Source organism: Monodon monoceros, unplaced genomic scaffold (genome assembly GCF_005190385.1).
Source record: "Monodon monoceros isolate NGI ecotype Baffin Bay Population unplaced genomic scaffold, NGI_Narwhal_1 Super_Scaffold_19, whole genome shotgun sequence".
In the NCBI taxonomy this organism is placed as follows: domain Eukaryota; kingdom Metazoa; phylum Chordata; class Mammalia; order Artiodactyla; family Monodontidae; genus Monodon; species Monodon monoceros.
In genome coordinates, this window is record NW_021703775.1 from 37132075 (window position 1) to 37155773 (window position 23699).

The 23699-nt window shown below is 37.3% G+C and overlaps 1 protein-coding gene across 7 annotated transcripts in view; it reads left to right on the plus strand.

Annotated features, from left to right (window-relative positions):
* Positions 1-23699, plus strand: part of USP34 (ubiquitin specific peptidase 34) — a 231592-nt gene that overhangs the window by 63095 nt on the left and 144798 nt on the right. For all 7 annotated transcript variants that reach the window (XM_029232068.1, XM_029232067.1, XM_029232073.1 and 4 more), the window contains 4 exons: positions 2616-2808; positions 3987-4048; positions 13907-13988; positions 14076-14168. In XM_029232068.1, coding sequence (XP_029087901.1) covers positions 2616-2808; positions 3987-4048; positions 13907-13988; positions 14076-14168 — 430 coding nt within the window. The remainder of the gene's footprint in view (positions 1-2615; positions 2809-3986; positions 4049-13906; positions 13989-14075; positions 14169-23699) is intronic.

Genomic DNA, 23699 nt, shown 5'->3' on the forward strand with positions numbered 1-23699 from the left:
CTCTTTTTGCTGTGAGTATCATTAACAGATGTGAAAGACTGGGAGAATTTGAAGACGTAATTTTGAGATGCTTGTGGGACATTTAAGTGGCACAGGGAAATTGGGAATATAAGCCTGTAACTTAGAAGAACAGCGTTAATTTAGGAGTTGTCAGCATAAAGATAGCACTTAAAAACCATGGGAATAGGGGATTCCCTGGTGGCGCAGTGGTTGAGAGTCCGCCTGCCGTTGCAGGGGACACGGGTTCGTGCCCTGGTCCAGGAAGATCCCACATGCTGTAGTGTGGCTGGGCCCGTGAGCCATGGCCACTGAGCCTGTGCATCTGGAGCCTGTGCTCCGCAACAGGAGAGGCCACAACGGTGAGAAGCCTGCGTACCACAAAAAAAACTAAACCAACAACAACAAAAAAACCATGGGAATAGGACTTCCCTGGTGGCACAGTGGTTAAGAATCCACCTGCCAATGTAGGGGAGATGGGTTTGAGCCCTGGTCTGGGAAGATCCCACATGCCGCGGAGCAGCTAAGCCTGTGTGCTACAACTACTGAGCCCGTATGCTGCAACTACTGAAGCCCGCATGCCTAGGGCCCATGCTCCGCAACAAGAGAAGCCACCGCAATGAGAAGCCCGCGCACCGCAAAGAAGAGTAGCCCCCACTCGCCACAACTAGAGAAAGCACGAGGGCAGCAATGAAGACCCATCACAGCCAAAAATAAATAAATAAAGTTTAAAAAAACCTCATGGGTGGGCTTCCCTGGTGGCACAGTGGTTGAGAGCCTGCCTGCCGATGCAGGGGATGCAGGTTCATGCCCCGGTCCGAGAAGATCCCACATACCGTGGAGTGGCTGGGCCCGTGAGCCATGGCCGCTGAGCCTGTACATCTGGAGCCTGTGCTTCGCAATAGGAGAGGCCACAACAGTGAGAGGCCCACGTACCGCAAAAAAAAAAAACACCAAAAAACCTCATGGGAATAAATGAGGTCATCTGGGGAGAGAATGTAGAAAGAAAATAGAAGTGAATCTAGGGGACTTCCCTGGTGTTCCAGCGGGTAAGACTCCATGCTCCCAATGCAGGGGGCCCGGGTTCGATCCCTGGTCAGGGAACTAGATCCCACATGCATGCCGCAACTGAGTCCACATGCTGCAACAAAGATCCCGCATGCTGCAACTAAGACCTGGCATGGCCTAAATTAAAAAAAAAAGAAGTGGGGCTTCCCTGGTGGCACAGTGGTTGAGAGTCCGCCTGCCGATGCAGGGGATACGGGTTCGTGCCCCGGTCCAGGAGGATCCCACATGCCTTGGAGCGGCTGCGCCCGTGGGCCATGGCCGCTGAGCCTGTGCGTCCGGAGCCTGTGCTCCGCGACGGGAGAGGCCACAACAGTGAGAGGCCCGCGTACCGCAAAAAAAAAAAAAAAGAAGTGAATCTAGGATGGAGTGCTATATCAGTTTGCTTTTGCTGTGTGAGAAAACACCCAAAACTAGTAGCTTAAAATAACAGCCATTTATTATTTGTCACAGTTCTCTGGTTGGCTAGCTTTTCTGATCTGGGCTGACTTGGCTGGACCTGGGTGCTCTGTGATAGATAACCTCAGTCATTTGTCCTCTGGTTGGCAGGCTGATTGGTCTTGAGTGGGGAAGGGTGCTCATATGTATCTTGGCAGTTGGCTGGATGTCAGTTGGGGCATTAGCCATGTCTCTCTCATCCAGCAGGCTATCCTGAGTCCTTTTCTCAGTGGTGGAAGAGTTCCCAGCAAGAGAGGGCAAGCTCAAAGGCTTTTTAAGCTTCTGCTTATGTTACATCTCTTAATACCCCACTGGGCAAAGGAACCTTCATGGCAAAGCTCAGATGCAAGGAAGTAGAGGAATAAATGACACATTTGTTGGGAAGAGTGGTAAAGTCACATTGCAAAGACTACTATATAAAGTGATGGGAGGAATTTGGGGCCTTTCTGCAATCCATTACAAGCCCTGAGGAGCAATAATGTTGAAAGCTTGGGTACAGGAGGAGGGACCAGCGAAATAGAATAGGCAGGGCCTGAGAGGAAAACCAGTGGTTTGTGATTTTTGAAAGCCAAAAAAGAATGATGTTTAAAATGTACACATTTTGAAGAATTTTGGCTGTGTTGGGGAGTAGATGTACTATTTATATGAACTCAACTGAAATTTACTAAAACAGGAGCTGTATACATGACAGGTACTAGAGAATAGTAAAGCTTTACTGGAGGTGCAGGTGCAGAATCCGATGTTAAATGACTTGGCTCTGTGCAGTTCCTCCCTCCCTTCCTCCCTCCCTCTTCGTCCCTCCCTTCCTTCCTCTCCCTCCCTGCTTTCCCCTCCCTCCCTCCCTCCCTCCCTTCTTTCCTTCCTTCCATGTTGTGTTAGGTTTGCAGTTCCTGATTTATGTTGGACTCTCAGCAAAGGACACATTGCCACAGGTCACAATCCTTGAAGCATTACTTAGAAATAGTTTAAATTGGGAGTATTAATCCCAGGATTCCAGGTTCTACTGTACTTAACAGTTTGGAGCTATGGAGCAAAGGAATATTATTGAATTATTGAGTGGTCTTCAGAAATAGTTTGCAAGTTTTTGTGTATGTTGTATTTCTGTATCATTTCAGGTATTTATGCAAGCTCTCTGATCAGGAGTTAAGACAGAGTGCGGCTCGCAACATGGCTGACTTAATGTGGAGCACAGTGAAAGAACCATTGGACACGACGTTATGCTTTGATAAAGAAAGCCTAGATCTTGCATTTAAGTACTTTATGTCACCTACTTTGACTATGAGGTTGGCTGGATTAAGTCAGATAACGGTAAGCTGTATTTGCTTTATTTTTGGTAATTTTTTGTTTGTCCTCTCAGACTGTCATCATTATAATAATACCTAGTATTTATGGAGCCACGCTAGTGGCCAGTATACCTAGTGCTAGTGGCATAAATACCTAGTATTTATGCCATGCTAGGCATTGTGCTAAGTACTTTACATGCATTACTTTGTGTGACCCTTACAAATAATTTCTATATGTTCTCTTTTTCCCTATTTTAAATACGAGGAGACTGAGGCTTAGATTTAGAAGGTTTTATACCTTAGGTCTTTTTGATTTCCTTCACTTTTTTTTTTTTTTAACTGTTCAGTTTTTTGCATTTAGAAAGCAGTGTTTTCAGAGAGAAAAAGAGTCGGAGATTATAAGTAGTTAATTAATTTTCCAGGCAGAAGCCACAGATTATTGGGCCATAGGCCAAATTTGACTAACAGAAATGTTTGGTTTGCACAGTAGCAAGTACTGTTTTAAATAGGGAGAAATACATATTATTGGCTTCTCCTGGAGGGGCGGGGTGGGTAGAAAGACCTAGTGTCTTTGGGTCTGTCTTCTTGCATGACAACAATTTGCTAGAACTAAGTAGTTAGCTGCATTTTTTAGAATGGATATATTTTGTCTGGTTTACCAAGGTCTGCATTAGGTTTACTCCTTTACATTTGGGGCCTGTTTTTGTAGTGTAGTTATTCTGAAGTAGCTAGATTGTACCCATGTATTGAATTTTGTGACCTAGATTTTACCCATGTATTGGACTTTGTAAGTGTTGAAAACACTTAATGACAGTTTCCCAAATCAAATCTTAAAAGTGTGTGTCTAGGAATCCTTTCCCGAAATTCAGTTTGTAATGACATGTTAACTTGCTGCCTTGCATTAGATTTTTGTGTTTTTCCCTTGTTCAGCTTTTTCTCTAGCATACTTAGTGGAATAAAGCCTAAGTATTACTTGTGGAATAAAGCCTAAGTATTACTTGTGGAATGAATTAGTGTTTAAAAATGATAAAGGAAATAGACTAATTGGGAAGTATATATGTATATCTGATTACCTATCTTATATTTTATACTTTTGATCTGGTTATTGATTATGATCTACATGTATCAAACTGTGTTGGCAATTGCTAACATATGCAAGAATAATTTTGGAAAAAATCTTTAATTTCTTTTCTCTATTTATAGAATCAACTTCACACCTTCAATGATGTGTGCAATAATGAATCATTGGTATCAGACACAGAAACGTAAGTAGGAGCATTAATTTATGCATAAGTACTATTTTAATGTGTAGCTGTTTATATGGTAAATGTAATTGACTTTATTAGATTTGAAGTGTTTACTGGAAATTCTTTGCCTTGTGGCTTCATCTGTACAGTCTTTAACAAGCTTTCAGAGGAATATATTGCAATACTTCTCTTTTTAAAAAAATATATCGTGTTATTTTTCACAAAATGCAAAGGGAGACTATTTATACAGGAGAATTTAATAGTAAAGAGTATGGTACAGATAGTTTTCAGAAACCACACTTGATGCAGGAAAGGATCTCATTTAACACATTTTTCCGGGGAAAAAACCAAGTTCATGATGCTCATGTATGAAAAGAAGTAGTTTTTATAGCTTAGGGCTTTTTAAAGTACTTAGAAATATTTATTTTTTCCAATATTTATTCCATTTAGTTGTCCATCCAGTATAGAAATCATTTTTTAAATCTCGGTAGTAATATCTTCTGCTTGAACAGAGTTACATAGTTTTTTGTTTGTTTTTTCTGTGCTGCTGTGTGGCTTGCAGGGTCTTAGTTCTCCAACCAGGGATCAAACATGTGCCCTTGGCAGTGAAATTGCGGAGTCTTAACCACTGGACCGCCAGGGAATTCCCCAGAGTTACAAACTCTTAAGGTGTTAGAAAATTTGTAATTATATGAATGAGTCATATTTTTGCTTTACTGTAACTTTTATGCATTGATCTTAGTTTTGCTCTATGGAGCTGATCTCAGTTGAACCCAGCCCTTCTTGAATTTGGAAACCAGAGACTATGTCTCTGCTTTTTCCCTCACGTATTATGGTTTTTATATTTATCACCAGACAAGTCATTCACTCTTGGCAACATTCATTGTCAGTGGTGCCTTAAAATGTGTGGCCTAGAATTGGTAGTAGCATTATAAATTATGGGTCATACTAGGAGTGCTATTTCACACAGTCAAGATATTATATAGATTATGTCCAATGTATATAAAACTACAGCTCTGGATTTCCCATTTGACCCCTCAGTACCCACCCTCCAACCCCTTCAGACTGCCTCTAGGAGAATCTTAAAATTGCCAATGCAGTAATCACTCCCTATCCCTGCAAAAAGACAAAAAAAAAAAAAAAAAATCCTGGAATCACTCGTGCAGTAACCCCACATGTCCAGGTTAGGTCTCTGTGTTGCTGTGGATAGAGAAAAGAATGAATTCCATTCAAAAATGTGTAAGGTTTATACATACTAAAAATATGCTTAAGAGGGAGGAGAGTAAAAGTTTTGAGGAATAGTGGGTAGGACAGTTTAAGTTAGGAAGAGAAGGGTCTGTACAGTGTGAAAAGATTGGAGCAAATACAAAAAGTGATAAATATTGTCGAAGCCTGTGAATTGGGTCTCTCTTTTTAAGCAGTTTTATTAAGATATAGATACATATCATAAAACTCACCTGTTTTTATAATGAATTTTAGAAAATTTACACAGTTGTGCAACTATCATCACAGTACAGTTCTAGAACATTTACATCACTTCAGAAAGGTCCCTTTTGCCCATTTGTAGTCAATCCCCATTCTCCCCACCACCCCCAGCCCAGGGCCGCACCACATGGCACGTGGCATCTTAATTCCCTGCCCAGGGATCGAACCCGTGCCCCCTGCAGTTGAAGCTCAGTCTTAACTGCTGGACTGCCAGGGAATTCCTTCAATCCCCATTCTTATCCCCAGCCCCACTAACCTTCTTTGTCTCTATAGATTTGCCCTTTTTTGGCATTTCCTATCAATGGAATCATACGGCAGTGTTTTTTTCCATTGCCACCTTTCACTTATACTGTTTTTCTTGAGGTTCATTCATGTTGTGGTGTGAATGAGTACTTTGTTCCTTTTTATTGCTGAATAGTATTACATTATGTAGCTATATCCCATTTTGTTTATCCTTTTACCAAAGTTGATGGATATTTGAATGTTTCTACTTTTTGATTAGTATGAATAATGCTGCTTTAAACATTTGTGTACAGTCTTTTTGTGGACATATGTTTTCATTTCTCTTGGTAGATACGTAGGAGTGCGATCACTGGTTTGTAAGATCGTTTTATGTTTAACTTTTAAAGAAACTGTCAAAATGTTTTCCAGCATTTCTGTATTATTTTATATTCCCACTAGCAATGTATGAGAGGGTTCCAGTTTTCCCCCCAGTCTTGTCAGCACTTGTTTTTATCTTTTTGATTATAGCCATTATAGTGGGTATAAAGTGGCATTTCATTATTATTTATTTTTTTTTTTTTTGCGGTACGCGGGCCTCTCACTGCCGTGGCCTCTCCCGTTGCGGAGCACAGGCTCCGGATGCGCAGGCTCAGCGGCCATGGCTCACGGGCCCAGCCACTCCGCGGCATGTGGGATCTCCCCAGACCGGGGCACGAACCCATGTCCCCTGCATCGGCAGACAGACTCTCAACCACTGCGCCACCAGGGAAGCCCTCATTATGGTTTTAATTTACATTTGCCTAATTACTAAGGATGTGGAACATCTTTTTATATGGTTATTTGCCGTTCTATTTCTTCTTCACTGAATTGTTTGTTCACTTTTTGCCTAGCTTTTAGTTGGGTTATTTGTCTTGGTTTATAGATTAGCATACGATCTGTACCACAGAATATTCATATGTGCTTAAGAAGACTGTTTATTCAGCTGTTGTTGTATGGAGTGTTCAGTAGATGTCTTTTAGGTCTAATGAGTTTGTAATATTGTTTGTCTTCTATATCCTTGTTGATTTTTTTACCTACACTTGTTCTATTCCATTATCAAAATTAGGGCATTGAAGTCTCCAACTTCAATTTATCCTCATCTGTGGATTTTGTTTTTATTAATTTGCCTATTTGCTGCAATTTATTTGTGAACCCCAAATCAGTACTTTTGGTGCCCTCACGGTCATTTGCGGAAATGCACAGAGCAGTAAAAAATGAGTCTCCCAACATGCACATTTCCAACTGAAGTCATACAAGGTGATGCTCTGCGTTGTTTTAGTGCTGGTACAGAAATGACCAGAGGAAGGAAGTGGTAGGAGGCAGTGCAGTATAGGGCAAGAAGCTCTGGCTCTGGGCCGGTTGGAGGGATATGAATCCCAAGTCTGGCACATGGTATTGGGGCAGCCTCAGTAAAGTCACCTCAACACTTCTGAAGTTCATTTTCTCTTTTGTAAAATAGAGAAAATAGAATCTGATAAGAAGTTATTTTTAGGATTTAAGATTCAAGGGTTCAACATGAGTAAATTTACTGCAGCAATTTTGTAGAACTCAGCTGCCATGAGTAACAAGAGTTGACTGTATTATTTGGTTTTTTGTCCTTTCAGTTCTATGGTGAAATATTATATACAATGGAATTCTATTCAGCCATAAAAAAGAAAGAAATCTTGCCATTTATGGTAACATGGATGGACCTTGAGGGCATTATACTAAGTGAAATAAGTCAGAGAAAGACATCATATGATCTCATTTATGTACGGACTTTAAAAACAAAAATGCTGAGATCAGCTCAGTGCTTTGTGACCACCTAGAGGGGTGGGATAGGGAGGGTGGGAGGGAGACGCAAGAGGGAGGGGATATGTGGATACATGTATACATATAGCTGATTCACTTTGTTATACAGCAGAAACTAACACAACATTGTAAAGCAATTATATTCCAATAAAGATGTTAAAAAAAAAAAAAAAGGAAAAAAACCCCAAAACCCTAAGCTTATAGACACAGAGAACAAATTGGTAGTTTCAGAGGTGTGGAGGTCAGAGGAGGGCAAAACAGGTGAAGGAGGTCAAAAGGTACAAATTTCTAGTTATGAAATAAATGTCATGAGGATAGTAATGTATAGCATGGTGGCTATAGTTGATAATATAGTATTGCATATTTGAAAGTTGCTAGGAGAGTAGATCTTAAAAGCCCTCATCACAAGGGAAAAATTTTTTTTCTAACTGTATATGATGATGGGTGTTGACTTACTGTGGTGATAATTTAGCAATATATACAAATATTGAATCATTATGTTGTACACTTGAAACTAATATAATGTTATATGTCAGTTGTACCTCAATTATAAAAAGAGTTTTTAGAAAAAGAGGATCAAGTAAAAGAAAGCAACATTGAGAGATCATTGGAATACGCAAATGAGAGCCATGTCTCTTTTTTCTGAGGGAACGGGGTAGGGGGAAGGATGTTGATGGTCTATCTGTGATGGCATTTTTACATAAAGGGAAGAGCCTCCCTTGCATTGTTCTGACTGAAGTGGGAACTTCAAAACAAATCTTAGTTTTGTGAAACATCTTTCTTTAAAGGAGTTCTGCAAACGGATTGTAGAACAAATGTGTATCTAAAGTTACTATATAAGATTTGCATTTAATCAAACCCTCTGTCTTCTTCCAGTCAAAGGCAAACAGCTAGTCATATTATTGCATTGAGTCATTCTTTTAAAGAGAACCCACTCTAGGAAGCACTTGATGCTAATGACATGTTCTTTTTACCCATTAAAGCAGTGGGTGACAATAATTTAAAAAAATATTCAGGGGTTCAGTATTAGCTAATTCAGTGCAGTGACGTTATAGAATATAACTGCCAAGAGTAGTAGGAATTGGCTATATTTCTTTTTCTCCCTTCAGTTCTGTTGGTTTTTGCTTCATGTACTTTAGGACATTTTGTTGGGTACATATATGTTTATAGTTGTTATGTTCCTGATAATTTCATCCTTTCATCATTATAAGATGTCCCTCTTTGTCTCTTTAAAACAATTTTTAGTTTAGTGTATTTTGTTTGATATTAGTATAGCCACTGCAGCTTTATTATGCTTACTGTTTTCATGGTATATCTTTTTCCATCCTCTTACTTTCAACCTGTTTGTTTTTGGATCTAAAGTATGTCTCTTGGAGGTAGCATTTGGTTGGATTGAAGAAGAAAAAAAAAATCCACTCCTACCATCTCTCCCTTTTGATAGGAGTATCTCTTAATATTATATAGTTGGATTTATGCCTGCCATTTTGCTGTTGGGTTTTTGTATGTCTTCCTCAAAAAATTTTTTTTTCTGTTTCTCCTTTACTGCCTTATTTTGCAGTATGTCAGTATACGGTAGTACAGTTGTCCCTTGGTATATGTGGGGGATTGGTTCCAGGATCACCTGTGGATACCAAAATCTGCAGATGCTCAACTCCCTTATATAAAGTCATGTAGTGTTTGCATGTAATCTGTACATATCCTCCTGTATACTTTAAGTCATCTCTTGATTACTTACAATACCTAATACAATGTAGGTGTTATGTAAATAGTTGCAAGCATTTGGCAAATTCAAGTTTTGCCTTTTGGAACTTTCTGGAATTTTAAGAAATATTTTTGATCCTCTATGGATGCAGAACCCATGGATACAGAGGGAGTACTGTATACCATTTTAATTCCATTTTTTTATACTTTAAAAATTATTTTGCCAGTGGTTGCTTTATGGGTTACAATATGCATTTTAATTTAATACTGTCTACTGCAGATTAATCACAATTCTAGTAAAATATAGGAACAGTGCTTCAGTATAGCTCTATTCCTTTGTTTCTGATAAGTCAGCTGCGAATCTTATTGTGGTTCTTTTCTATGTGCTTAGTTCTTTTTCTCTTGCTGCTTTTAAGATTTTTCTGTTGCTCTTTGGCTTTTAAGAGTTTGATGTCTCTGGGTGTTGATATCCTTGTGTTTATCTTAGTTGGCGCTTGTTGTGATTCTTGGCTGTGTAGGTGAACATTTTTCATCAAATTTGGGATGTTTGACCATAGTTTCTTCAAATTTTCTTTCTGTTCTCCTTACTCCTTCTGTCCCAGTATATATATGTTTCCAGAGCCCTGAATGATTGTTACTGATAACATTGTCCAGTTTTATGCTTGCTCAGTTATAGTTACAGTTCTCGGCTGTTACAAAAGTCCCTGAGTCTCCTTTCAGTGTTTTTCAAGAAACTGAAAGAATGGGATTTATTTTTTAGAATTATTTTTAGTTGTTGAATTGTCTTTTTGTATGTTAAACATCATAGAGTTGATTCATGGATCATAGCTTCTGTTGGGTTACTCAGAAATAGGTAAAATATACCACTACTAGTTTTATTTTAATGTTTTACCCTTTGAGGTCATATATCTAATTCATAGCTTTTAAAAAATCTTCAGAATAATTTTAAAATTAAATATAATTCTTCTGTGGATAAACAAGAAAAGAAATTGTTCAGTCCTTCCAGTTTTTCTGTGTATAATTTACATAGCTGAAAAAACTTGGGGTCTTTTCACTGCTCATCCTATTTTGAAACCGTTTTTCTTCTCCCCACAATATACATACATATCACTACTTTTTTCATTAGCTGTTCTTCTGTAGTAGCCATTTAAATTTTTTTTAAAGAATTGCTCTGAAAGGGCCTGTCTCAATTAAATAAATTGAATCAACAGTTAATGACCTTCCAAAACAAAGTACCAGGACCAGATGGGTTCATTGGTAAATTTAACCAAATATTTAAGGAAGAAATTATACCAATTCTCTATAGTCTTTTTCAGAAGATAGCAGAGGGAAGCCTTACTCATTGAGTCCAGCATTACCCTAATACCAAAACCAGACAAAGGCATTACAAAAAAACGACAGACCAGTACTTCCCATGAACATGCATATAAAAATCCTCATAAAATATTAGCAAATCGAATCCAGCAAGGTATAAAAAGAATTATACACCACAACCAAGTGAGATTTAGCTCAGGTATTCAAGGCTGGTTCAGCGTTTCAAGATCAGTTAATGTAAAGTCAAAATTTTGACAAGGTCAAATTTTATCATTCATGATAAAAAAACCTCTCAGTAAACTAGGCATAGAGAGGAACTTCATCAACATGTTAAAGAACATCTACAAAACCTCCTACAGCTAACATCATACTTAATGATGTGAAGGTCAAAGCTGTTTCACTAAGGTCAGGAACAAGGAAAGGGTGTCCACTCTCACCATTGCTTTTCAGCATTGTACTGGAAAGTCCTACCTGATGCAACAAGACAAGAAAAGGAAATAAAAGGTGTATAGATTAGGAAGGCAGAAGTAAAACTGTCTTTGATCACAGATGACCTGATCATCTATGTAGAAAATCTGAAAGAATTGACAGTCTCATGGAACTAATGAGCATTTATAGCAGGATTGCAGAATACAAAGTTAGTAATCAAAAGTCAGTCACGGGCTTCCCTGGTGGCGCAGTGGTTGAGAGTCGCCTGCCGATGCAGGGGACACGGGTTCGTGCCCCGGTCTGGGAAGATTCCACATGCCGCGGAGCGACTAGGCCTGTGAGCCATGGCCACTGAGCCTGCGCGTCCGGAGCCTGTGCTCCGCAACGGGAGAGGCCACAAGAGTGAGAGGCCTGCGTACCGCAAAAAAAAAAAAAAAAAATTCGTATATATCAGCAGTGAACAAATAGAATTTGAAATTTAAAATACAATACCATTTACATTAACACCACAAAAAATGAAACACTTAGGTATAAATCTAACAATATGAAAAGGTCTATATGAGGAAAATAACAAAACTCTGATGAAAGATAGCAAAGATGAGCTAAATAAATGGAGAGATATTCCATGTCTATGGATAAGAAGACTTAAAATTGTAAAGGTATCAGTCCTTTCCAACTTGATCTATAGATTCATTGCAGTCTCAATCAAAATCAAAGTAAGTTATTTTGTGGATCTCGACAAACTGATTCTAACATTTGTTTAAATAGAGAGGCAAAAGACCCAGAATAGCCAACACAGTTTTGAAAGGAAACAACAAAGTTGGAGGACCGACATTACCCACCTTCAAGAGTTACTGTAAAATTACAGTGATCAAGACAGTGCAGTATTGGTGAAAGAACAGACAAATAGGTCAATGGAACAGAATACAGTGCTCAGAAATAGGCCCATATAAATATAGTCAGCTGATATTTAACAAAGGAGCAAAGACAGTAATACAAAGCAGCAGAGATAGGGTTTTCAACAAATGGTGCTGAAACAATTGGACAACCACATGGGAAAAAAAATCTAGACACATCTCACACCCTTCACAAAAATTAATTCAAAATGGACCACACACCTAAACATAGAATGTAAAACTATAACGCTCCTAAAAGATAACATAGGAAAAAATCTAGATGACCTTGGGTATGGTGGTAACCTTTTGAGTTCAACACCATGATCCATGAATTGGTAAGCTGGACTTCTTTAAAAATAAAAACTGCTCTGCGAAAGACAATGTCAAGAGAATGAGAAGACAGCCGTAGACAGGGGAAAATACTTGTAAAAGACACATCTGTTAAAGGACTGTTATCCAAAATATACACAGAACTCTTAAAAATTTAACAGTAGGAAAATGAACAATCTGATTAAAAAATACACTGACTTTAGCAGACACCCCACCAAAGAAGACATACAGATGGCAAATGAGCACTTGGAAAGATGCTCCTCTTTCATCAGGGAAATGCAAATCAAAACAGCAATGAGATTGCATTACATGCCTATTGGAATGGTCAAAATCCAGAACACTGATAACACCAAATGCTGACAAGGATGTGGAGCAACAGGAACTCTCATTCACCGCTGGTGGGAATGCAAGAAGGTACAGCCACTTCGGAAGACAGTTTCATAGTTTCTTAAAAAACTCAGCGTACTCTTCCCATATGATCCAGCAGTCATGTTCCCTGGCATTTATCCAAAGGAGTTGAAAACATGTCCACACAAAAACCTGCACACGGGTGATTATAGCAGCTTTATTCATAATTGCTCAAACCTGGAAGGAACCAATGGGCTAATGACAAATGAAAGAAAATGGATAAATCTTAATGCTGAGTGAAAGAATCTAAATTTTATAAAACAGTACATCCTGTATCTTTTTTTTATATGAAGTTCTAGAAAATGAAAACTATGTAATAACAGAAAGCACATCATTGGTTGTCTGGGCAGTGGATTGTGGGAGCTGAGAAAAAGAGGGATTAAAAAGGGGCATAAAGAAACTTTTTGGGTTGATGTGTTTGTTATCTTGGCAGTGCTGATGGATTCATAGATGTATATTTAAGTTTAAATTCATTGAACTATATACTTTAAATATGTTTAGTTTACTATATTTCATATCTCAAAGCTGTAAAAGACAAATTAACTGATAAACTTACATTACCTTATTGGTAACATAATAATTTAATTTTCTGTGCCAGTGATTTATTACTCTAAAAGAATTGATAGCTCTTTTTACAAAATGAAGGATAATCTAAAACTGTTCAAAAATAAAAAGTTTACTTTTTGAAATGAAAGATGAGTTGTTCCTAAGTGTAACCAAGTGTTCTGAACAGTCAGTTGATAACTTTAGGGATCACATTAGCAGAACCTTCGTTAATATCAGGCAGGAATGAGACTTGCCATTTGGCTTGGAGATTCTTCTTTTTTTCTTCCCCCACCCTTTTTGGTAACCTACTTTTCTGATGTTATCTTACCATAGAGGACATATGGGGAAACCTTCCCTGAATGCCTCAGTGCCTACTATGGAAATTAAAAATGGGAAGGCAAGGTCTTTGAGTAAGAAAATACATCAGTTTTTAGGTGTTACCCTTGGTATTCTCACCTGTGTACCTGGTGTTAGTTATCCTAACTTTTCAGATTTTTTTTTTGCTTGTTTATAAATTCAGGTAGTATTACCATTTCTTGTATTTCTGTTTCAGTTATTCTTCATAGTACTATTAACAGTTAATTGTATATAATCACTTCTTTATAATTGGTATGTGAACAGTTTTAGATTTTCACCTGAGTCTGGTTTTAGACATGGAAAGATTGATACTAATATTTTCTTAAATGTATTAACTATTTTTATTATTTGACTTTAGGTCCATTGCAAAAGAACTTGCAGACTGGCTTATAAGCAACAATGTGGTAGAGCATATATTTGGACCAAATTTACATATTGAGGTTTGTGGACTAATATGTGACTTATCTGCTCTATTAAGAGAGAAGAATGCTTTTAAAAATTAACTGTAATAAGTTTTTCTTTTCCAGATTATCAAACAGTGCCAAGTGATTTTGAATTTTTTGGCAGCAGAAGGGCGACTGAGTACTCAGCATATTGACTGCATTTGGGCTGCAGCACAGGTAATATCAACAGTTTAACATAAGTGCTTCTTTATTATTTGTTCCGTTCTAAGTTCTTTACTCCCCTATAAGGTACGCTCTATTATTATCCTCATTTTGTCGCTAAAGAAACCATGCCATGGGAAAAGTTGGGGATCAAATCTATGAAATATGGCTTCAGAGTCCATGTCTTATCTTACTGTACTACTGGTACAATCGAAGGAAATGAGAGTCAGTCAGTTAGAGGTTCTTGGTTTATTAAGAGATAGTTTCCTATTAATTTATACAATCAATGCTTCTGTCCTGAACACTGTATTCATATGTTTTTTTCTACTATACTATTTTCTTCTTTAATTTAATTTTTTGAATAGGCACATATCCATATCGTTCAAATTTCAAAAAGTAGATATAAAGGATATGCTATACATTTTCCCCCTCCTGCCTATGTCTCCCATGCATGCAGTTCCTAACCTCTCAGGTGCATCATAGATTTTCTATATAAATTGCCAATTGTAAACATTTCTCTTTCCCTGTCCTCTTTTCCACAGATGTATCATACTAAACGGATTTGGCTTTTTTTCACTAACAGTTTGTCCTGGAGATTATTATTCCATATCAATATATAAAACACATTTTTTCTTTTTTAGGACTGCATAGTGTTTCATTATATGCATGAACCATAATTTATTTAACCAGTTCCTGTTCATAGGCACTATTTTTTCCAATCTTTTTTATTATAAACAATGCTACAATAAGTAACTTACAGTTGTCAGCTAATCCATATGCAAAACTATTTACGTAGGATACATTCCTACTTATAAGTAGTATTGTCAGGTTAAAGTAAGTGTGGTTTACTTGTGGTAGCTAATGGTGTGATAGTGCCACTTTCACCTTATTCTCCTCAATAATTTTTTTTAACATCTTTATTGGAGTATAACTGCTTTACAACGTTGTGTTAGTTTACGCTGAATAACAAAGTGAATCAGCTATATGTATATATATATCCCCCTATCCCCTTCCTCTCGTGTCTCCCTCCCACCCTCCCTATCCCATCCCTCTAGGTGGTCACAAAGCACCGAGCTGATCTCCCTGTGCGATGCAGCTGCTTCCCACTAGCTATTTTATATTTGGTAGTGTATATATGTCAGTGCTGTCTAACTTCGTCCAAGCTTATCCTTACCCCCTCCCCGTGTTCTCAAGTCTATTCTCTACGTCTGCGTCTTTATTCCTGTCCTGCCCCTAGGTTCGTGAGAAACTTTTTTTTACAGATTCCATATATATGTGTTAGCATGTGGTACTTGTTTTTCTTGTTCTTACTTACTTCACTCTGTATGAGACACTCGAGGTCCATCCACCTCTCTACAAATAACTCAATTTTGTTTCTTTTTAAGGCTGAGTGTAATATTCCATTGTATATATGTGCCACATCTTTATCCATTCATCTTTCGATGGACACTTAGGTTGCTTCCATGTCCTGGCTATTGTAAATAGAGCTGCAGTGAGCATTGTGGTACATGACTCTTTTTGAATTATGGTTTTCTCAGGGTATATGCCCAGTAGTGGGATTGCTGGGTCATACGGTAGTTCTATTTTTAGTTTTTTAAGGAATCTCCATACTGTTCTCCATAGTGGCTGTACTGCTCTCCATAGTGGCTGTATCAGTTTACATTCCCACCAACAGTGGAAGAGGGTTCCCTTTTCTCCACACCCTCTCCAGCATTATTGTTTGTAGATTTTTTGATGGTGGCCATTCTGACCGGTGTGAGGTGATAACCTCATTGTAGTTTTGATCTGCATTTCTCTAATGATTAATGATGTTGAGCATCCTTTCATGTGTCTGTTGGCAATCTGTATATCTTCTTTGGAGAAATGTCTGTTTAGGTCTTCTGCCCATTTTTGGATTGGGTTGTTTGTTTTTTTGATATTAAGCTGCATGAACTGTTTATATATTTTGGAGATTAATCCTTTGTCAGTTGCTTCATTTGCAAATATTTTCTCCCATTTGAGGGTTGTCTTTTAGTCTTATGTTTTCCTTTGCTGTGCAAAAGCTTTAAAGTTTCATTACGTCTCATTTGTTTATTTTTGTTTTTATTTCCCTTTTTCTAGGAGGTGGGTCAAAAAGGATCTTGCTGTGATTTATGTCATAGAGTATTCTGCCTATGTTTTCCTCTAGGAGTTTGATAGTGTCTGGCCTTACATTTAGGTCTTTAATCCATTTGGAGTTTAATTTTGTATATGGTGTTAGGGAGTGTTCTAATTTCATTCTTTTACATATAGCTGCCCAGTTTTCCCACCACCACTTACTGAAGAGGCTGTCTTTTCTCCATTGTATATTATTGCCTCCTTTAACAAAGATAAGGTTATCTTTGAGAGATTATCATATCATAACATGCACATAACATGCACATATGTCATATGTGCATGGGTTTATCTCTGGGCTTTCTATCCTGTTCCATTGATCTTTATTTCTCTTTTTGTGCCAGTACCATACTGTCTTGATTACTGTAGCTTTGTAGTATAGCTACAAAGTCTTAAGTCTGAAGTCAGGGAGCCTGATTCCTCTAGCTCTGTTTTTCTTTTTCTTTTTTTTTTTTTTTGCGGTACGCAGGCCTCTCACTGTTGTGGCCTCTCCCGTTGCGGAGCACAGGCTCCAGGCGCACAGGCTCAGTGGCCATGACTCATGGGCCCAGCCGCTCCGCGGCGTGTGGGATCTTCCCAGACCTGGGCACGAACCCATGTCCCCTGCATCGGCAGGCAGACTCTCAACCACTGCGCCACCAGGGAAGCCCCTGTTTTTTTTTAAGATTGCTTTGGCTATTGGGGGTCTTTTGTGTTTCCATACAAATTGTGAAATTTTTTGTTGTAGTTCTGTGAAAGATGCCATTGGTAGTATGATAGGGATTGCATTGAATCTGTAGATTGCTTTGGGTAGTATAGTCATTTTCACAATGTTGATTCTTCCAATCCAAGAACATGGTATATCTCTCCATCTGTTTGTATCATCTTTAATTTCTTTCATCAGTGTCTTATGGTTTTCTGCATACAGGTCTTTTGTCTCCTTAGGTAGGTTTATTCCAAGGTATTTTATTCTTTTTGTTGCAGTGGTAAATGGGAGTGATTCCTTAATTTCTCTTTCAGATTTTTCATCATTAGTGTATAGGAATGCAAGAGATTGCTGCGCATTAATTCTGTATCCTGCTACTTTACCAAATTCATTGCTTAGCTCTAGTAGTTTTCTGGTAGCATCTTTAGGACTCTCTGTGTATAGTATCACGTCATCTGCAAACAGTGACAGTTTTACTTCTTCTTTTCCAATTTGGATTCCTTTTATTTCTTCTCTGATTGCCATGGCTAAAACTTCCAAAACTATGTTGAATAATAGTGGTGAGAGTGGGCAACTTTGTCTTGTTCCTGATCTTAGAGGAAATGGTTTCAGTTTTTCACCATTGAGAATGATGTTGGCTGTGGGTTTGGAATATATGGCCTTTATTATGTTGAGGTAGGTTCCCTCTGTGCCTACTCTCTGGAGAGTTTTTATCATAAATGAGTGAATTTTGTTGAAAGTTTTTTCTTCATCTGTTGAGATTATCGTATGGTTTTTATCCTTCAGTTTGTTAATATGGTGCGTCACATTGATTGATTTGCGTATTTTGAAGAATCCTTGAATTCCTGGGATAAACACCATTTGATCATGGTGTATGATCCTTTTAATGTGCTGTTGGATTCTGTTTGCTAGTAGTTTGTTGAGGATTTTTGCATCTATGTTCATCAGTGATAGTGGCCTGTAGTTTTCTTTTTTTGTGACATCTTTGTCTGGTTTTGGTATCAGGGTGTTAGCTCTTCTCTTAACGTTTGATAGAATTCACCTATGAAGCTATCTGATCCAGGGCTTTTTGTTTGTAGGAAGATTTTTATTCACAGTTTCAATTTCAGTGCTTGTGATTGGTCTGTTTATATTTTCGATTTCTTCCTTGTTCAGTCTTGGAAGGTTGTGCTTTTTTAAGAATTTGTCCATTTCTTCCAGGTTGTCCATTTTATTGGCATATAGTTGCTTGTAGAAATCTCTCATGATCCTTTGTATTTCTGCAGTGTCAGTTGTTACTTCTTTTTCATTTCTAATTCTGTTGATTTGAATCTTCTCCCTGTTTTTCTTGATGATTCTGGCTAATGGTTTATCAATTTTGTTTATCTTCTCAAAGAACCAGCTTTTGGTTTTATTGATCTTTGTTATTGTTTCCTTCATTTCTTTTTCATTTATTTCTGATCTGATCTTTCTGATTTCTTTCCTTCTGCTAACTTTGGTTTTTTTTGTTCTTCTTTCTCTAATTGCATTAGGTGTAAGGTTAGATTGTTTATTTGAGATGTTTCTTGTTTCTTGAGGATTGTATTGCTATAAACTTCCCTCTTAGAACTGCTTTTGCTGCATCCCATAGGTTTTGGGTCATCTTGCTTTCATTGTCATTTGTTTCTAGGTATTTTTTGATTTCCTCTTAGATTTCTTCAGTGATCTCTTGGTTATTTAGTAGTGTATTGGTTAGCCTCCATGTGTTTGTATTTTTCATAGTTTTTTCCTGTAATTGATATCTGGTCTCATAGCTTTGTGGTTGGAAAAGATACTTGATATGATTTCAGTTTTCTTAAATTTACCAAGGCTTGATTTGTGACCGAAGAGATATGATCTATCCTGGAGAATGTTCCATGAGCACTTGAGAAGAAAGTACATTCTGTTGTTTTTGGATGGAATGTCCTGTTAATATCAATTAAGTCCATCTTGTTAAATGTGTCATTTAAAGCTTGTGTTTCCTTATTTATTTTCATTTTGGATGATCTGTTTGGTGAAAGTGGGGTGCTAAAATCCCCTACTATGATTGTGTTACTGTCAATTTCCCGTTTTATGGCTGTTAGCATTTGCCTTATGTATTGAGGTGCTCCTGTGTTGGGTGCATAAATATTTACAATTGTTATATCTTCTTGGATTGATCCCTTGATCACTATGTAGTGTCCTTCTTTGTCTCTTTTAATAATCTTTATTTTAAAGTCAATTTTGTCTGATACGAGAATTGCTGCTCCAACTTTCTTGTGATTTCCATTTGCACGGAATATCTTTTTCCATCCCCTCACTTTCAGTCTGTATGTGTCCCTAGGTCTGAAGTGGGTCTCTTGTAGACAGCATATATATGGGTCTTGTTTTTGTACCCATTCAGCCAGTCTATGTCTTTTGGTTGAAGCATTTAATCTATTTACATTTAAGGTAATTATCAATATGTATGTTCCTATTCCCATTTTCTTAATTGTTTTGGGTTCGTTATTGTAGGTCTTTTCCCTCTCTTGTGTTTCCTGCCTAGAGAAGTTTAGCATCTGTTGTAAAGCTGGTTTGGTGGTGCTGAGTTCTCTTAACTTTCACTTGTCTGTAAAGGTTTTAATTTCTCCACCAAATCTGAATGATATCCTTGCTGGGTAGAGTAATCTTGGTTGTAGGTTTTTACCTTTCATCACTTTAAATATGTCCTGCCACTCCCTTCTAGCTTGCAGAGGTTCTGCTGATAGATCAGCTGTTAGCCTTATGGGGATTCCCTTGTATGTTATTTGTTGCTTTTCCCTTGCTGCTTTTAATATTTTTACTTTGTATTTAATTTTTGATAGTTTGATTAATATGTATCTTGGCGTGTTTCTCCTTGGATTTATCCTGTATGGGACTCTCCTTCCTGGACTTGATTGACTATTTGCTTTCCTAGGTTAGGGAAGTTTTTAACTAAAATCTCTTCAAATATTTTCTCAGACCCTTTCTTTTCCTCTTCTTCTTCTGACACCCCTATAATTTGAATGTTGGTGCGTTTAATGTTGTCCTAAAGGTCTCTGAGACTGTCCTCAGTTCTTCTCATTCTTTTTTATTCTGCTCTGCAGTAGTTATTTCCACCGTTTTATCTTCCAGGTCACTATCTGTTCTGCTGCCTCAGTTATTCTGCTATTGATTCCTTCTAGAGAATTTTTAATTTAATATACTGTGTTGTTCCTCATTGTTTGTTTGCTCTTTAGCTCTTCTGGGTCCTTGTTAAATGTTTCTTGTATTTTTTCCATTGTATTTCTGAGATTTTGGATCATCTTTACTGTCATTACTCTGAATTCTTTTTCAGGTAGACTGCCTATTTCCTCTTCATTTGTTTGGTCTGGGGGGTTTTTAACCTTGCTCCTTCATCTGCTGCATATTTCTCTGTCTTCTCATTTTGCTTATCTTACTGTGTTTGAGGTCTCCTTTTCAGAGGCTGCAGGTTCGTAGTTCCTGTTGTTTTTGGTGTCTGCCCCCAGTGGGTGAGGTTGGTTCAGTGGCTTGTGTAGGCTTCCTGGTGGAGGGGACTGGTGCCTGTGTTCTGGTGGGTGGGGCTGGATCTTGTCTTTCTGGTGGGCAGGACCGCATCCGTTGGTGTGTTTTGGGTTGTCTGTGAACTTAGTATGATTTTAGGCAGCGTCTCTGCTAATGGGTGGGGTTGTGTTCCTGTCTTGCTAGTTGTTTGGCATGGTGCATCAAGCACTGGAGCTTGCTGGCCGTTGGATGGAGCTGGGTTTTAGCGTTGAGATGGTGATCTCTGGGAGAGCTCTTGCTGATTGGTATTACATAGGGCTGGGGGGTCTCTGGTGGTCCAGTGTCCTGAACTTGTCTCTCCCATCTCAGAGGCTCAGGCCTGACATCAGGTTGGAGCACCAAGACTCTGTCAGCCACACAGCTTGTGGAAGGGGACCAGAGCCAGCTGGAGGGGAGAGTCCTGCAGAGAAGTGAACAGGCTGCTAGATCTTTTTTTTTTTCTTCTTTTTTAAAATCATGTTCTTAAACTTCTTTTTATTTGCTAAACTGATGGGTGAAAAGTGTTTTCATTGATGTTTTAAATTCGGATTTCTTTTGTATGAATCAGGTTGAAAATCTTGTGCTTAACAACCCTTTTTGTTTCCTTTTCTGGTGATGTTTATATTCCTTGCCATTTATCAGTTGCTTTACTTATTTTCTTTTTTGTAGGAGATCTTTATATATCAGTGAAATCAGACTTTTGTTTGTGTTATGAGTTATGCCTACATTCTGCTTTGATGTCTTCTTGCTGTTTTAGTTAAGGTGGTTTTTGCAGTTGAGTTTCAAGTTTGTGGTTTCACACTTGTGGTTGAATTTTTCATGGCCTGTGGCTTTTGTGTTATGGTTTGAAATGCATTTCAGGATTACAAGAAAATTCCCCTTTAGTTCTTTTGTGTACATTTTGTTTCAATTTTATATTTTAATCTTCGATCCAATAGGAATTTATCATGGTTCAAAGGGTCATGTACGTATCCAACATTTTCCCCCCATTTTTTGGTTATATAGTTGTCCCCATTCCATTTGTTCAGTAATTCTTCTTCTCTTCACTGATTTGAGATACCAGTTTTATCTTGACTGGGTCAATTTCTGGACTTTGTAGACTGACCTATTGGTATATCTTAGTCATGATCTATATATCAGAGATTGGTAAATTTATGACCTGTGGGCTGGCCACTTGATTTTGTAAATGGTTTTCTTGCAACTTAGCCTTGCCTATTCTTTTTCATATTTTTGTCTGTGGCTGCTTCCACACTGCAGTGGCAGAGTGCAATATTTGTAACAGAGACCATATCACCTGTAATCTTAAAATATTTATTGTCTGGGCCATCAAGAAGACATTTGCTAGTCCTTGGTTTTATACTAATGTATTTTCTTTTTCCCCCTTGTGTCTATGTAATATTTCTTATTATCTGGCAAGGCTGATCGTTTCTCCTTATATTTTTTTTAAAAGAATCTTTATGTCTCTTATTTTTCCATGTGAATTTTAGCATTGATTCTTCTTTAAAAATATTGTTGTTTTTACTGTTATAATGATTATTTTGAGAGGTGAAGTTGTCTTCCTATCCAAAACACAATATGCCATTTGTTTTATTTTGTTTCATTCAGCATTTCAGAGTTATTTGTGTATAGATTTTATTTCATGTTAAGCTTATTCTTAAGGATTTTAATTTTATTTATTATTGCTATTAAAATAGCCATTTCTCCCCTTATATTACTTGCTTTTGTCCATTATACTTTATTTCTTCCTTATACTTAATGATCACTGCATATATACTTTTTATATACTTAAGCATTTTCAAATTTTTGATTTTTAATAATTGTGTGCCTTGAGACCTTATATTGGTTGTGGTAATTTTTCAATATAGTTTTTTTAAATTCTCATATTTAATATTGTCTATTTATACATCATTATCATTTTAACACATTAATGAAGCAGTTCATATTTCAGAGTAATCCTAAAATACTTAGGAAGTTCTCTTTCATAACTTTCAGAAAATGTTCTTTTTAGTAGATTTTTAAATTTTATTTTGTTCATAGCAAGGCAAGCAAAATATGAGAACAGTGATATGGTAAGTAATATAGAATAAATAACTAAGAATAGTGAAGCACTGTTTATTGAAGGTGAAATTCATCAAATTTATAATTAGTAATACGGTGTATTAAAACTTTTAGTGTTTTACCCTAGCAAGGGTTTCAAGTAACCTAATAAGGAAATGATTTAAAAATTCTGGCATAATCTGTGATACAGTCTGAAACAACTTAAATATCTATAAAAGTTAGTTTAACAAGATTAAATAAGTATATTTTAAAGGTCATTTTATTTGGGTGTTTCTGTGTTTTGTTACTGCTTTACCTTTGAATATACCACAGATGTAGAATTATCAGGAATTTTTACATTTTGAGTTCTTTTTATTTGAGCACCAACTGTAACTGGCTTCCAAGCATCCAGGGTTGGTTGGTTTCATACAGAGTCTTGCGTGAGTTTTTTTTTCCTTCCCTCTGGAGTAAGTTTTTGAGGTCACTTTGCTCACTTGGTACACACACTTCACTCAGTAATAATTGGATTGGCTGCTGGTTTTTTCATTGTTTGTATCACAACTCTTACATTGGAATCCAAGGAGAAAAAAGACAAAGGTGATAAATGGGAAATTGGGAAAAACAAGTAGTTTATAAATATTTGAAAAATGCTTATCTTTGATTATAATTAAACGTAAGTTCAGCTAACATAATAGCATTTTCATATATTGGGTAATTCTCATTATGTTTAACAATACACTGTATTGACCAGAGTGTGGTATAGCTTTAGGAGAACAGTATAGCAGTTCTCTTTCTGGTAATTTATCCTCTAGATACATGTACATGAAGATGTTTGATACAACATTAACTACACTAGCAGATCACGAATGTCTGTCACTGTAGGGCTAGTTAAATAAGTTTTGGGAAATCTGTTTAATAGAATGTTCTGTGGCCAAGAGAAGGACTGAAGTTGCTGTATTATGCTTATGTGGAACAACCTCCAAGAAATATTTTTATTAAACACTATTTATTAAATATTATTTTATCTAAAACAGTAGTTATTAAGAGAAGACAGCAAGTACACAGTGTATTCTTTCACTGCGTATTAAAACAGTTATAAAAAGGGGATGTACATACACGTATATGTACTCTTTGTACTTGTGACTGTCTGGAACTATTTTGGAAAATCAGACAAG